This window comes from Prionailurus bengalensis, chromosome B1, assembly GCF_016509475.1.
Source record: "Prionailurus bengalensis isolate Pbe53 chromosome B1, Fcat_Pben_1.1_paternal_pri, whole genome shotgun sequence".
Classification (NCBI taxonomy): Eukaryota; Metazoa; Chordata; class Mammalia; order Carnivora; family Felidae; genus Prionailurus; species Prionailurus bengalensis.
Window position 1 is genome coordinate 199740653 of NC_057344.1, and position 15621 is coordinate 199756273.

The 15621-nt window shown below is 50.3% G+C and overlaps 1 protein-coding gene across 3 annotated transcripts in view; it reads left to right on the top strand.

Annotated features, from left to right (window-relative positions):
- SLC2A9 (solute carrier family 2 member 9) overlaps nucleotides 1-15621 on the top strand; it is a 256914-nt gene that overhangs the window by 192089 nt on the left and 49204 nt on the right. For all 3 annotated transcript variants that reach the window (XM_043572969.1, XM_043572968.1, XM_043572967.1), the window contains 2 exons: nucleotides 5829-5930; nucleotides 9080-9155. In XM_043572969.1, the coding sequence (XP_043428904.1) occupies nucleotides 5829-5930; nucleotides 9080-9155 (178 nt within the window). The remainder of the gene's footprint in view (nucleotides 1-5828; nucleotides 5931-9079; nucleotides 9156-15621) is intronic.

Sequence of the window (15621 nt, forward strand, 5' to 3'; positions counted from 1 at the left end):
CAAGCCATCTGGGAAATTAAAACTAAAACCCACAACGAGACAGCACTGTTCACCATAAGGATGACTAATATCAACATGGCTGATGATACCAAGCGTTGATGAAGATATGGAGCCACTGGAACTCTCATACATGGCTGGTGGGAATTTCTAATAGTACAACCATTTGGAAAACTGGCAGTTTCTCATAAAAATTGTACCCATACTACCAGACATTCTTCTCGTAAGTATTTACCCAAGATCAAGCACATTTCTACACAGAGACTTGAACCCCCATGTTTACAACAGCTTTAATCATAAGACCCCAAACTGAAACAGCCCAAATGTCCATCAAATGTTGAATGGAGAAACACACTGTGGTATATCCATTCAATGGAATACTTCTCAGCACTAAAAGGGAATAATATATACAACAGGGATGAATCTCAAAAAGAGCAGTGATCACCAATGTGGAATTCTAACCTAATCTAGTCTACTCTGATCTAGAGTCACGGAAAGCACATCAGTGATTGCTTGCAGCTAGAGAAAGGGGCACAAGGGTACTTTAGAGTGATAGAAATGTTCTGTATCTTGATGTGGTCACGGCTTTATAGGTGTATAAATTTGTGAAAACATACCAAACTGCACAATTAAAGTTGGTACGTTTTATTGAATCTAAGACCTTAATCTAAGTCAATACAGCTGATTTTTTTAATGTTTATTTATTTTTGAGAGAGCACAAGTGGGGGAGGGGCAGAGATGGGGGGCGGTGGGGGGGTGTGGGTGGGAGTGGGGGGCAGAGGATCCAAAGCAGGCTCTGCACTGGCAGCAGCGAGTCCAATGTGACGCTTGAACTCACAAACTGCAAAATCATGACCTGAGCTGACGTCAGATATTCAACTGACTGAGCCACCCAGGTACCCCTATAGTTGATTTTTAAATACTAACAACAGGGGTGCCTGGGTGGCTCAGCCAGTTAAGCATCCAACTTCAGCTCAGGTCATGATCTCACGGTTTGTGAATTCGAGTGCCCGTTGGGCTCTGTGCTGACAGCTTGGAGCCTGGAGCCTGCTTTGGATCCTACGTCTCCTTCTATCTCTTCCCCTCCCCCATTTGTGCTCTGTCTCTCAAAAATAAATATTTTTTTTAATGCAGTTTAAATACAACAACAACCACAAAAACATTCTCATTATCATTCCACCAGCATCCTAGCACTGTGGGTGGGCAGTCAGCGCTGAGTAAATGGCTGCTGAACGGCTGAATGACTCTGTGGGTCAAGAGTCCCCAGAAGGGATTTCTTGGAGAATGACAGTCCATCCCCAGCTGACTTCAGTAACTTTCAGAGGCCACTGTTCATCTTGAGTTAATGTTTTCACTAATGATTTTAATGCTGAGTGGAAATACCGTGTTTACCCTAATCCCTTTCAACAGGCTGCACATTAAAATGATTTAAAAGAGGCAGAGATTTTGAAGGAAGGAGCCCTGCAGGCTGATTGGTTTTCCCACTAGGATGGACAGAGTTGTTTTTATGTCTTTCGCTTTCACAGTTGTTTCCTTGGTGTCTTCCTAGACATCTTGAGAGACTGTTTCCGAATCAGTGATGGTGCTTCCAGCTCTACCTTGGCTTCAGTTACTGGTTCATCAGGAGACTTTAGGGAAGCGAAACAACCAGATGCCCCACTCCAACCCCAGAGCACTTGATTGTTGGCATCATGATGTAAGACAGTGGTTCTCCACTGGTTTGTATTGGGGGCACGCTTGCAGACATTGAAATTGTTGGCGGTGCCTTAGGAGAAACTAAAACAAACCAGAAAAAGAAAAAAGAAACGCTAACGTCAGTGCCAAGCATACATTAATCACAGCATAACAATGCAACACGTGTTAATCTCAGGGCAGCAACTTCAGTGCCCTGTGTCTTGCAGTGACTGATTCTCGTCATGGTAATTCTTGTCGTCGTTTCAGTGCTCTGTCACTGGGCACTTAACCCAAGGAGATAACGTTGTCACACATTCTACCTATGGGCTGCCTTCGTCTTCGTGCCAGCTGAATTGTGGGCTCTGTCGTGTTAACTCTAAGAATGGCGATGCCATCCTGAGATTGTAATAGAAACATTCTACACGGTGAAGATTTACACATGTGGGTATTGGAAATCACTGGTGATGGGGAAGAGTAACAATTTGTGACTCAGGGCAGAGGGGTTTGTGTCTCCAATACTTTAGCTAAGTCTGTTTCTTAGACTTTTTTTTTTTTAAGTAGAAAAGGCTTATTGTAGGGGCGCCTGGGTGGCTCAGTCAGTTAAGTGTCCGACTTCGGCTCAGGTCATGATCTCACGGTTTGTGGGTTTGAGCCCCGTGTCGAGCTCTGTGCTGACAGCTCAGACCCTGGAGCCTGTTTCATATTCTGTGTCTCCTTCTCTCTCTGCCCCTTCCCTGCTCGCACTCTGCCTCTGTCTCTCGCAAAAGTAAATAAACATTATTTTTTTTTTAAAAAAAGGAAAGCTTATTGTAGAAAACTTGGAAAAGACTGAAAACTAACAAGAAAAAATAATAACCACCTATTCCCCCCAACCAGAGTTAGCCATTATAAGCTGTTTTTGCATATTTTTTCCAGGGTATATTCATTCAATAGAATCGCGACTTACAAAACTGCATACATGAGTATATGCAAGGTACAGCTCTGTGCCCTGCTCTTTCCCCTCAGAAGTGTAACCTCATGATTTTTCTGTTCTTTAAAATTCTTCTAAAATATGGGAATTCTGTAATTATCATCAGGATATTCCGGTATTTATTGAGCCGATTCACTTCTTGGTAGACTTCTAGATGGTTTCTATTTCCTCATTCGTATAAATTATACTACAATTGAAGGTCTTTGTCCGTGAGTCTCCCACCCAATGTCTATCTCCTTGGGATAATACCCAGAAGGTGAATGACTGAATCCAAGGCTATGGAATTTTTCAGCCGTCCCTGCAGTGTGAGGGAGCATGTATTACACTTCCTTACCTCTGAGTAGCTCTGTGTGACTTTTGACACATCCCAGAGTCTCTGATCGCAGGTGTCTCTAACGTTCCCCATCCCCCAGCCCACCCGCCACCCAGGGGCCCGGTTTCCCTGCACCTGTTCCTCCCGCCCTGGCAGCCCGTATCAGGACCTCCCCTTTGGTGGGACCCAACTCATGAGGGTTTGGGGAGGAGAGATGACTTAGATGCTGGCCCTTCTTTCTCTCTAGAACTTTCTCAGCAAGCACTGATCTTTGCTTTCTCTAGGGGTCTCACTGGGCCTAACTTCCCACTGAGTGATCTTACTGCCCTCATCGTCCTTTTCTGCAATATGTGAACTGTCGCACCTGCCTTACAAAGATAAACCTTCACTCAATCAGCAGACACTGGCTCAGTACCTGCCAGGTGTGCTCTCCTAGGTTCTGGGAAATAACGAAGCTCCCGTTCTTCAAGTGAGGAAGGAGGGGTCAGGGAACAGGTGCTATACATCCAGGTGCCACAGGAAGCTATTACAAAGTGGGGGCTTGGTCTGTTTCTAGTTTGGAAAATTGTAATGTCTCAAGAACCAGAAAAGACTTTGTAGATGATCCCAGCCGTGCCTCCTACCAGCCACGTGACCTTGGGCAAGTTCCCAAAACCTCTGTGTCTCAGTTTCTTTACCTGTAAAATCTGACAAATAATGGGTCCTACTTCATAAAATTGCTGTGAGAGTTAAACAAGCTGATGCCTGATAAGCGCTTAGTGCAGCATCTGCCACATCACAGGCACTCAGGCAGAGGTCATCACACGCTAACCCGTCGGCATCAGAAAAAAGGAGCGAGGAAGACACAGAAGGGTGACTGGCTGTCTCAAGGCCACATGGCCGGTTAGAGGCAGGAGCTGGGACCAGACCCGGTGCCCCCCTTGACTGCAAGGATATATTATCTGCCATTTGCCGGAAGCCTCTGTGGTTCCCGCGCCTACTTCAGACACCGTGAGTTCTTGGCCTCTGATTGCGTAGCTATGCTGCAAAGACAGTATTACCACTTCCGTTTGTCAGGTGGGGAAACCGAGGCTTCCAGAAACTGAGCCCCCTGTCCTGGGTGCAGAGCCAGGACTTGAAGCCAGGTCTGCCCATTTCAGGTCCATGCACATCTGGATGCCACCTGTGCTCTGCTCTGATGGGTCAGGTGTCAAGGAGGCCAAGTTGAGGCGCTTGGGTCAGCCTTGCATTCCTAGGCTGCAGAGGGAGAGGCTTCCGGAAAGGAAGTTGTAGATGCTTTTGAGACATGTGGCCGTCAGCCAAGGACGTTTCCTCCCAGGCCACTGACTTTCTGAGCCAGAGCCCCCCTCCCCAGTCCCCTCAGTGTTCATACCAAGCACCCAGCCGGCCTGGGGCTATGCCTGCCCACCTTTGGTGTGTGCTTGGCCGAGTGGCCAACAGCCCTTGCCGGCTCCAGGAGAGCTCACCCAGAAGCCTTTTTATCACCCGCCCTCCTCAGAGTAGGGTGCGAGGAGAGAGGAAAAAAGAGGAGTTTTGGGGTTTCCCGCAGAAACACTCCTTCAGGCTTTGAGGCAGGATTGGGACTGTTCAGTCTGATGCTCTGGCTTTTGAACTGTCATCTGAAGCTGGTGGACAGGAGCACCTGTTCCGGTTTCATGGCCCCCGGCGGTGGCACTCCTTTCCCTTATCCAAACCAGATGGCTCACTTGACCCACTGGTCCCTCTGCCTGACGAGCTACCGCCACTGTTGCCTTCTCCAGGAAGCCTTGCCTGATTGCCCAGTGGAGAAAAGTTGTGCATTTTTATTCAGACGCCCTTAATTCAGTACTCCCCTCCCCCAGCCCTCTCTGTTTCTCTCTCTATCTCTTTCTCACTGGCTGTGTGATGGCCACTGAGTTACTTCACCTCTCTGACCTTCAGTGTGCTCTTTCTGTGCAATGAGACGGGGGAAGAAAGAGGAGGGAAGGCACTTGACAAATTGGAAGACTTGTTATGTGTTTTGAATGCAGCCGCTTATTTAAGCACCCACCCCTTCCAGGCAGCCTTGTTGTAGCGAATTTTGGACCTCCTTGCACAGATAAAGGCCCTGGGGCTCTGGGAAGGGGAGTCATATGCCAAAGCTTACACATCTGGAAAGCCAGCGACCCAGAATATAAACCCAAGTCTGCCTGTTTCTGAAACTCGGCTACATGACTGTTTTTCAGGGTCGTTAGCAATTAGAGGAGCTCAATGAAGAGCCCTGCCTTTACGCAGTGGAGAGGTAGACACAGGGGCCAGCCGGATGGACGTCAATGACAGTCCTAGCTGTGGGAAGCTGGGCCCGAGGACACGGCTTCAGGAGCCACAGTCGCGCTGGCTTCCTGGTATCACACCCCAGAATGAAACTGACCCATCCGGGCACTGGCAGAGTGGAAAGCGTCAGAACCTTCTCTGTCCGCTCTTACCCCTGGGCCCCTGCCTTGGGAGTCTGCCCCTCTAAAAACTATAAACGGGGGCATAAGGAGTGGAGAGCCCTTGCTTTCGGCCCACAGGCTGGCTCCAAGGAGTGGGCAAAGGGCTACGGCAGCCGTATCTGCTCATTTCCTCTTGCAGACCAGCTAGCCGATGAGCCCATCCTTCCCTAACAAGAAAGATTCGGAGGAAAGGGGAACGTGTGGGCACACAGTAGGTGCTCAAGAATGGTGACTTTGTTCTCCCTCCCTTTCTCATAAAGACCTTGGCCTTTCTGGCTGTGGCCTCGGAGAATGTGACGGGGCTGTCTGAAGGTCAAAGCCGTCCTTTCACCGTGGCCCCAGTGCCGGTTCCTGGCACCACGTTCCCCTCCTCCTGCTGCTAGGAGTGAAGTATAACCACCTCTCTCTGATCCTGACTTAGGGCTTGGTCATTGAGCGCCTGGGACGGAGACCCCTCCTCATGGGCGGCTTTGGGCTGATGGCCCTCTTCTTTGGGATCCTCACCGTTACATTGACGCTGCAGGTGAGAGCACACACCCGTCGTACCCCGAGGGACACCGGCACGGAGCTGGCTTCTGGCTTCGGTACTCCGGGGCCTTGGCGTGGGAAGTTTGCGAGGCCAGCAGGCATCTCTTGCAGAACGGCCTTCCCGAGGGGCATCTCAGCTCAGAAGCAGCTGGTGGCCCTCGCGGAGGAATGTTTGGTGAGGGGCCCTGGACTCAGAGACAGAGACTGGATGGACAGTCCTGTTGCTGCCTCTAATGAGCCGTGTGATCTCGGCCAAGATATGTCCCCTCTCTGAGCCTCAGTTAACCCATCTGTGGAACAGAGGAGACCAGAGGATCCCTCAGATGCCTCCTCTGGCTCCCACGTTTCCACACAGCACAGCAGGCGCTGTCATATAAGACACTCCCACAAGTGCCCGTGGGCTCCAGCAGGAGCTCCGGCCCTCAGGGCCCCACCTCTAAAATGGGAGAGCTTTCCGTATACCCAGGGGTGTTAGGAAGACTGATTGAGAAAATGCACTTACAGTACTCGGCAGGGCCCCCGACCATGACGGGGGCTCGGAGAAGGTACCTAATCCTGGCGAGAGTGGTGTTTTCCCCTTTTATGGAGACCGGAAACTGAGGCATAAATATTAATGAATAAGCTGCCCAAGGTTCCACAGCTAGTAAATAGCAGAGCTGGGATGAGATTCCAGGATCGTGGGGTTTCCTTCTGCCCCTGCCCTGCTCAGGACAGCACGCAGTGATGGAGCACTGCCTGTCTTAGCGCCAAGGGAAGCGTGAGGCCAGGTCACGGTGGTCAGCCAATCTGGGCACTTTTCAAAAATGAATCCCTAGATGGAAAGTTGCGTGTGTTGATCATTTGCCAAATGTCTTAATGTCCCAAAAACCTCTAGAAAAAGGCAAGGTGAGCATGGCAGTGCCTGACAGACAGAAAGGACGTGCTGCTGGGCGCGCTGACCAGGCGGGAGGTGGCCACGTCTCCCTTGGGGGTGATGTGCTGGCAGTGACCTCTGCCTCCCAGCTGCCAGAGCAGGGGTGTCCTGCACAGGGTGCCTTTGCAGGCCCCTCAGACTGACCAAGCTGGCTCCTTCACCAGTTGGGCGATGTTCTGGGACATTGTGTCAGATGCCTGGAAGGGCTGCTGAAGCACGTGGGCCCTCTAGGCCTCATGCCACAAGGTTTCAGAGCTCTTCCTGGCTTGGCTGCCCTCATCTGCCCATGTCCCCCTTTCTCTGCTCTGCCAGCCCTTGTTCCCAGCAGCCCCCAAAGAGACTGCCCTTTCCTCTTCCTGGGACCTCCTCTGCTCACCTGGCTTCTCTCACTTTCCAAACCCACGAAGACCTGGATACCCCTTGGATACCTCTTCCTCTGGGAAGCCTTCCCTTACCCAGTGTCTCAGTGAGGCAACCTTCTCTGTTCTCCCAGGGACCCCAGGGGCAACCCTGCACTATCACTTACCACACAGGATTGACTTTCCCTGTTGACTCATCTCTCTTTTCCAATAGCCAGTTGTGGGGGTAAGCGCCATGCCTGTGTCATTTCTGTATTCCTACCTCCCAGCCCAGGGCATGCCACTCAGGAGGAACTAAGAACAGTCTGCCAAATAAACGAATAGATGTATGTATGGGTGGATGTATGGGTAGATGGATGAATGATGGGTGGATGGGTGGATAGGTGATGGATGGATGGATGATGAATAGTGATCGGTGGATGGGTGGATGGATGATGGATGGATGGGTGGATGAATGATGGATGGATGGATGGATGGATGGATGGGTGTGTGGATGGATGGATGGATGATGGATGGATAGATTATGGATAGGTGGATGAATGTATGTATGTATGGATGAATGGGTGGATGGATGCATGGATGGATAGATGATACATGGATCGAAGAAGGTGTGGATGGATGGATGGATGGATGGATGATAGATGGAGGGATAGATGGATGGAAGAAGGTGTGGATGGATGATGGTTGGATGAATGGATGGTTGGATAGATGGATGGATGGATGGATGAATGTGTGGGTTGATGGATGGATGGAAAGATGATGGATAGATGGATGCATGGATGGATGGATGGATGGATGATGGATGGATGGATAGATGGATGTGTGAATGGATTGATGGATGGATAGATGGATGGATGGATGTGTGGATGGATAGATGGATGGATGGATAGATGGATGGATGGATGGATGGATGGATGGATGGATGGATGGATATGTGGGTGGGTGGATGGATGGATGGATGGATAGATAGATTATGGATGGGTAGATGGATTGATGGATGGATGGATAGATGGATGTGTGGATGGATAGATTATGGATGGGTGGATGAATATATGGATGGATAGATGGATGAATGGGTGGATGGATAGGTGATAAATGGATGGAAGAAGGTGTGGATGGATGGTAGTTGGATGAATGGGTGGTTGGATAGATGATAGATGGATGGAAAGATGATAGATGGATGGATGTATGGGTGAATGATGGATGGATGAATGGATGGTAACTTAGTGCAGTAGTGAGCCATGCAGTGTGCAAGACCTCACAATGCTCTTCTCAATTGTAGATCCTCCTTCAGCAAGAGCTGATAGACTTGGACATGGAAGGGCTGCTCTCTCTTCTCTTTACCCCCACCCTCCACTCTGAAAGTTTGTTGCTTACCCCTGTGCTGTACTCTCCTGTGCCTCTGTGGCATTGCTAACGTACAACCATCTCCTGAAACTTTTTATCCTTTCCTTTTCCTCTTGTGTGACCCGGGCTCAGCCTTCAGAGGTGAACACACTCTCCTCCCATCCCTGAATCTCTCTAGATTGGACTCGGGTGCCCTGACCCTTCCTTCCTCCCATGCTCCCCATGTCCCAGCACTGGTGACACCATGTTCTGCTTATCAACCATCCAGTCTCCTAGCACAGGGGCAATTTCCTGTACATCTTTCCACACCCAGCGCCAAGCCACCCCAACCCTGCCCGACAGGTGACAGCCCATCTAAACATACTGAATGACACCAGCTAACTTATCTCATACCTGTCAGAGCTCAGAGATGTAAAGTGACCCGCCCAAGGTCACACAGATAGATCAAGGAGGAGCTGGGCTGGGAACCCAGGTCCTGTTTGCACCGCTGCCCACACCCCTGCCCACACCCCTGCTCTCTCGCAGGACCATGCCCCCTGGATCCCATACCTGAGTATCGTGTGCATTCTGGCCATCATAGCCTCCTTCTGCAGCGGGCCAGGTAAGAAGCGCCTCCTTCCTCACCACCACCACCGAGCTGGGGTGTTCTCGTTGTACAGATGGGAGCGAGGGGCAAGGCCCACCTGGGAGCGGAGGGGAAGAGAGACTTCCCTACCCATTTGAATGCAATGATGACCTTCCTTTCCATCCCACAGATGGTAGCTAGCCGGTAACAGGCTCGCCCAGAGTGGGGTGACTGATAACGTAGAGCAGCGTCACAGCTACAATAACAGTTGCAAGAGCTCCGAGCCAGATGCGCTAGCTTGGGCTGAATGGGAGATACTCAAGTTACGGTCTGTGCCCACAGAGAAGTGACCACTTAGCGTGGAAGATATAACAATAATAATAGTGATAATAGTAATGTCCAAGATTTGCTGATCACTGGGGATGTGCCAGACGTGGCCAAGCACTTGATGCGTGCTGACTCGTCTGGGCTCGTGGCAGCTCTAGAGGAGGCAGGGATGGGAACGACTTGCATGCAGAGAGCTTTGTTGGACTCGCCCGACTCCCAGGACCCCAGCCACCACCTTATACTGGAGCTGCCTGAGGGTGGAGTCTGGAGCGTTCTGAGCCTCCATGTGCCCAGGACACACTTCCAGCCTCCACTCTGCCATTTCCCTATGGGACAAGTCCTCTTCTCTCCTTGGGCCTCAGTGTCCCCATCTATAAAATGGCCCTGCCTTTCCCTGGCTCTGTGTCTGTGTGCTCAGGGACCCCCACCAGAGGCCACGCTGGGGCTGAGAAGGGCTTCAGGGCACTCTGACAGTTGTGCACATCCGTCTGGCGGGTGTGGCTGTGGTTCCTTGTTTTGGCTTCTATGTGGATGAAAACAACAGTGTGTTTCTATCAGAACAAATAGAACTGAATTTCTGTTTCTCCCTTTGTGTTGCTGCTTTTCACGGGCGTCAAGCTCCCTGTCCTGTCACATTGGTGGACAGACAGCATCTGTCCCCTGTTCAGGACAGCAGTATGTTATAGGGAGGTGGCAGAATGGGCTGTGGAACGGCTGGCAGAGGGCATTAGGCCTGCACGTGTGTGTGCACACCCGGGCACACACACCCTCACCACGTTGTGGCGGTGATTGGAGGCACCTTCCAGGCAGGGCAGCAAATTGACTGGAGGGCCACAGGGAGCACACGTTGCAGTTAAAGCAGATTCAGCGGTTAATGTGCTCAGTCCTATGGGGTCCCCCTTTGCTCCCTGTGTGGTCAGCATTCTCACGGGAACCCCTGCAGGGGGGCAGCCAGAGGCTCCCCACTAGCCCTGGGAACACCGGGGAGCAGACCAGAAGGACAGCCTCTGCTCCCACGGGGCTTATAGGCTGGAATGAAAATCAGACATCAGGCCTGGGGGAGCCTCTCTCAACCTCTTAATCGAAAATCAGCATTCACATGCATGCACGCACACAGGTACACACATGTGCATACCCACATTTCCATGCATGCACACATGTGCACATACATACACACACAGGTGCATGTGTGTACATGTTCGTGCACACACATGCAGAGCCATGTGAGCACATGTGCAACACATACACATAGGCGCATACATATACACACGTGCACACACATGCATACATGCACACGAGTACACACAGGTGCGTGTGCATGCATATGCGCGCACACATTTACATATATGTGCACGTGCACACACAACATGCACATCTACACACATGCACCACGTGTACACATGCACACAAGTACACACATGTGCACACTCACGTATGCAGGTGTGCACACACAGGACAAGTGCAGCCACTGAGGGGAAGCTTTCGGTTTCATAGTGTGATTGTAGTGTTTTGGGGTTACCTTCTTCCATAACAGCTGTTTTCCCAGCAAGAACAATGAATGTTGATGTTTTATCTCAGTGGACGTCTTCTCCCCGTCTCCTTCACAGATAGGCTAACTGGGACGATCCACAAACCTGAAGTGCATTCCTGACCCAAACTGCTAAGCTTGGTCTTGTGTTTTGTCCCAAGTCCTCACTCTTACTATGGCAGTGTCGATTTCACTGGTTTTCTTCAAATCACAGAGCCTGCTGAGTTTCTGGCAGTTTCGACCGTAAGCTCTTCCCTCAGCATCTGGGAGTCTCCCTAAAGGGAGGTCCGTCTGCCCTCCCTAATTCCACATCAGTGTGGGCTCCTACCCTCTGCTCCCCAAGCCCCACCGTGTTCCCCAGCAGCCAGGCCTCACCCGCTAGCCACTAGTTTAGCTACGAGATTGGCCAGGCTTTAGAAACTTCTCTTGAACTCACATCAACAATGTACAGCTTAAGCCCCAGGGAAATTACCCAAGGGAGGCTGCCATTTGGGTCAGGAGATCATCTTCAGTGGACAGGAGGGAGCGGATCCCAAGAGGAACCGTGCTGGGAAATTGTGGCTCAGAAATGCTGAGAGATAAAGGGCTGTGTGACTCCCCATTTGAGGCTGCCCCTCCAGGATTAAGGGAAATGGATCATCCTCCCAGGAAAGAAAGCAGGCGTTTGCCTGGGGCAGCTTCTGTGATGAGCAAATCAATTCAAGGAGGCTTGACAGGGAATTGAAATTAGGTGCAAGGCAAGACAGAAACAGGGAAGGCGGTTTCCTGCTACATATTTTATTTGTGCGCATAACCCCAAGGCAGTGGCCGAGACAGCTAATAAATGAGGCACCATAAAAGAGCTTATCTTTGAGGAAAAGGAGATGTCTCCAAAGCACGTCAATTACAGTGTGAAAAATCTTAGCTGCTGGGGCTCTGTGCCTGGCATGAAGTTAAACTCTCTAAGGCCGGTTTCGGTGCTGGGGGGGAGGACAGACACACCACCATCTACCCAGAAACACTGAATATGGTCACTGCGCTTGGAAGGTACAGTTTAGGAGCTGAACGCTCCAGAAAGCTAGAGCTACCCTGATGGGGACATACGAATGCCTGATGGGTGCGTGTGGGCAGAGAAAAAGGACTCCCCTACCTATCACATTGGTTGGATCTGGAAAGACGATGACCCACCCGCTTGCATTAAGCGGTCCAGAGCTTCGATGGGGTCAAATCAGATGACTCAGTTCCCCTCGGAAGTTAGGAAACTATGTGCAAAACAGAATGACAAGGAAATTAATTTTCTAACCATGCAGAATTCACTGGGTAGGAGAAATGCGTGTGTCTACATTAAAACAGACCTACAAATCAAGAGAGAGATCCTGACGCCAAATCAGTGTGTGGCCCTCACTTTTGAACCCGGCTTCATGACAGTTAAATGAGAACGCCTCACGAACCCGGGTTAAACACATAGCCATCATTGCTCGGGACACATCCACGTCCCTACAGTGTGTTCACACAGATGGTGGGCTCTAACTGGAGGGTTGCCAAGTCCCAGTCCCAATTCTTAGCAGTCCCAGTGCCAGCCGGAGACCCAGCCTCCACGCCCGGTACCACGTAGGATTTGGGAGATGCCCTTCTGAAAACTACCCTGTAAACGCTTAACTATTACATAAGCTTGAAATTAGGTCAAGGTCCAACAGGAAGGTACTGGGAGCTGGGAATTTAAAGGGACCTGGATGAATGGCCTGTTTGCAGAGGTGTGGGCATGGCGAAAGGACTCGGCAGAAAAGGTGCAGGTGCCTCAGCAGCAGAAGTAGGGGGAGGCGGCGGCCGACCCCCCGGCCTGAGCAAGCGCGGGATAGGCGAATTTTCATTAAAATCAATTTCTCCCTAAGAAGAGAATTAAATGCAAAGAAACAAGATTGTGTCGGGTAAAACTGAACTTTGAAGCTCCACACACCATTGTGATGCTTCAGATTTTTTGCTGCCACTCTCACCCCCCAGAACCGATTTTTACCCCAGCTGAGACCCCAGCTGAGAACGCATTTTTTTTTACCAATTTTTTTTTTTTTTACCAACTGAGAACCAATTTTTACCCCAGCTGAGAACGCATGCTGCAGACAGAGACGGGGATTCGTGAAGTCTTTTTGAGCAGTGCATTCATCCCTGGGAGCACAAAGAGGAATAAGAAGTGTCCCGCCCAGGAGCTTGGAGCCCAGGATTAGAGGCAATTTCAGGGAAAGAAAAAGAAACTATCATGGGAGTGGGGGTGGGGTTGGATAGGAAGCTGAAGCCCAGAGAGGTTGAGTGTTCTCCCAAGAGTCACACAGCTGATGAGCCAAGATTGCAGTTCAGGTTGTGTGACTCTAAAGCCTGGGTTCTTAGGACCTTTGATAGAGGGAGCAAGAACTCCTGTCCCCTTTAAGGTCCTTCCAGCTGGAGTAAGAATCAAATTGACACGAGACAGATTAACAGGAGAAAATCAAATGTAATAGCATAAGTAAGAGAAATCCCCTCAGATAGGGAAATTACAAAGACGGGCAAAATGAGAGAACAAATACCCCCAAACCTAGGGGACCGTGCGTGACCATTTACCGCTCCAAGTCTGTAGGTCACCGTGGTAGTTTTGCTGTGCGGGCCCTCACACGTCTGCGCTTGGCTGGCGGGTTGGCTGGACGCCAGTTAATCCAGCTACACAGACCACTGGTCTGTCATTGAGAAGGGTGACCTGGCCACACGTCCGTCCCCATCCACCTGACTAGCCTGGCTTGTTCACGTGATGGATCAAAGCTACAAGACCAGAAGTGTGCAAAACCTCGTGAGGCCCAGGCTTAGAACTCAGTGTCACTTTTGGATAAAACAGGTAACGAGGGCCAGCCCAGAACCAGGAGGTGGAGAGAGCGACTTTGCCTCTCACAGGAGAGGCTGCAAAGAACTGGGACCATTTTACAGTCTCTCCAGAAGTTGTAGCCATAGAATAGGGAAGAGGCGACAATTATGGACTCTCATTTTAGAGAGAAATACATATATTTCATTCATTCACCCATCTCACAAATAGTTTTTGAGTGCATACTTGGGAGCAGGCATCCTTCCAGGCCTGAAGATAGAATGCTCGCTCTCTCTCTCTCTCTCTCTCTCACACACACACACACACACACACACACACACACAGTCTGCCCCCGAGGGAGATTCTCACAAGTGAGCGAGGCCAGGGTCCCACCGGGAGGATATGGCACATGCAAGCCAGGATACGTTGAGGAGCGTTTGATAACAAGACAGATGCAATGGTAAAGGGAGATTTGGGGGAAATGTCACAGACCTGATTATTTAGATGATGTCAACATACGACACTAACGTCCTATGTCCACCCCTCCACCCAATGGCCATGCAAGAAGCGAAACAATTTGCTGAAAGTTAATTCATCAAAAGTCAACACATCCAAGGTCACATTGCTAAAAGCCAAATCATACAGAAAAACAATTTGCTGAACGTACCTTATTTCTTTCACTGTCTGCTATGAATCTACAAAATTCTGTACAGAAAAGAATGATTTTAACAGCTTCTGTAGGTTTCTGTGTTGTTCCTTATTTTGTCTGCCTAAGCGAATTTTGAAGAACTTTCCTCTTGTTTTCTTGGCTCTCTGCTGTTGCAGGTGAAGGTTACGGGGGAGCAGGAAGGCCCAGCCGAGTGACATAAAGTATATTCTCATCCAGGTCTTGCTCCCTCTCCAAATCCATTCGGTTTCAGAGATTCACGTAAAAAGTTACTGGGTTTGGATAGCAAGGAGACATCAACACATTTGTCTTCCTTTATTCTGTGTTTGGGGAACAAGAGTGTGGATAGCAAAGGTTCAGATAGCCAGGGTTCCCGCCTGTCGTGCGGACTGGTTTTTCTCATTACTGTATTCTTATTCAGTAATGTGTTTTACATCTTTGGCTTTGGGTGAATTGACCTTGAGCCAACCATATGACCTTCATCAGTCACTTCTCTGAGCCCTAATTACTGGCCAGAACAGGAGACAACACAGAGAACCCACAGGGAGGATGTGGGGCTCAAGAGAGGCCATCTGTGGATGCTTTGGAATCTCACAGCACCTTTGCCAAAATCTGCAGTGATTTGGGCAAGGCCACATTCCTCTATGGGTCTAAGTTTCTCCACCAGGGAAAGGAGGGGCTGACCCAGATAAGGAGTTCTCCGGCTGGGTGGCTACCCGTCAGAACCCCCCATCTGTGGTCAAACATAACCCTGGCACACTGTCCAGGCCACTGGGCAGGCAACAGGGATGGCATTTTTTTTTAATGTTTATTCATTTTTGAGAAAGACAGAGAGGAAGAGGGAGAGGGAGAGAGGGAGAGAGCATGAGTGGAGGAGGGGCAGAGAGAGGAGGGGGCAGAGGATCCCACGCATGCTCTGCGCTGACCGCCCAATGCGGGGCTCAAGCTCACAAACCGTGAGATCGTGACCTGAGCCAAAGTCAGACGCTTAACTGACTGAGCCACCCAGGGGGCCCCAGAAATGGCATTTTAACATGTTTTCTGGACAATTTCTAAGCAGCCAGTCCAGCCCAAACCACTCCTGTCTGTGGAAGCTTCCAGACTTAGTGAGCAGCTCCGTGGCTGCCCAAAGACCCACACCAGCGAGCTAGCCAAACAGAGCACTGGCCGTTGACGT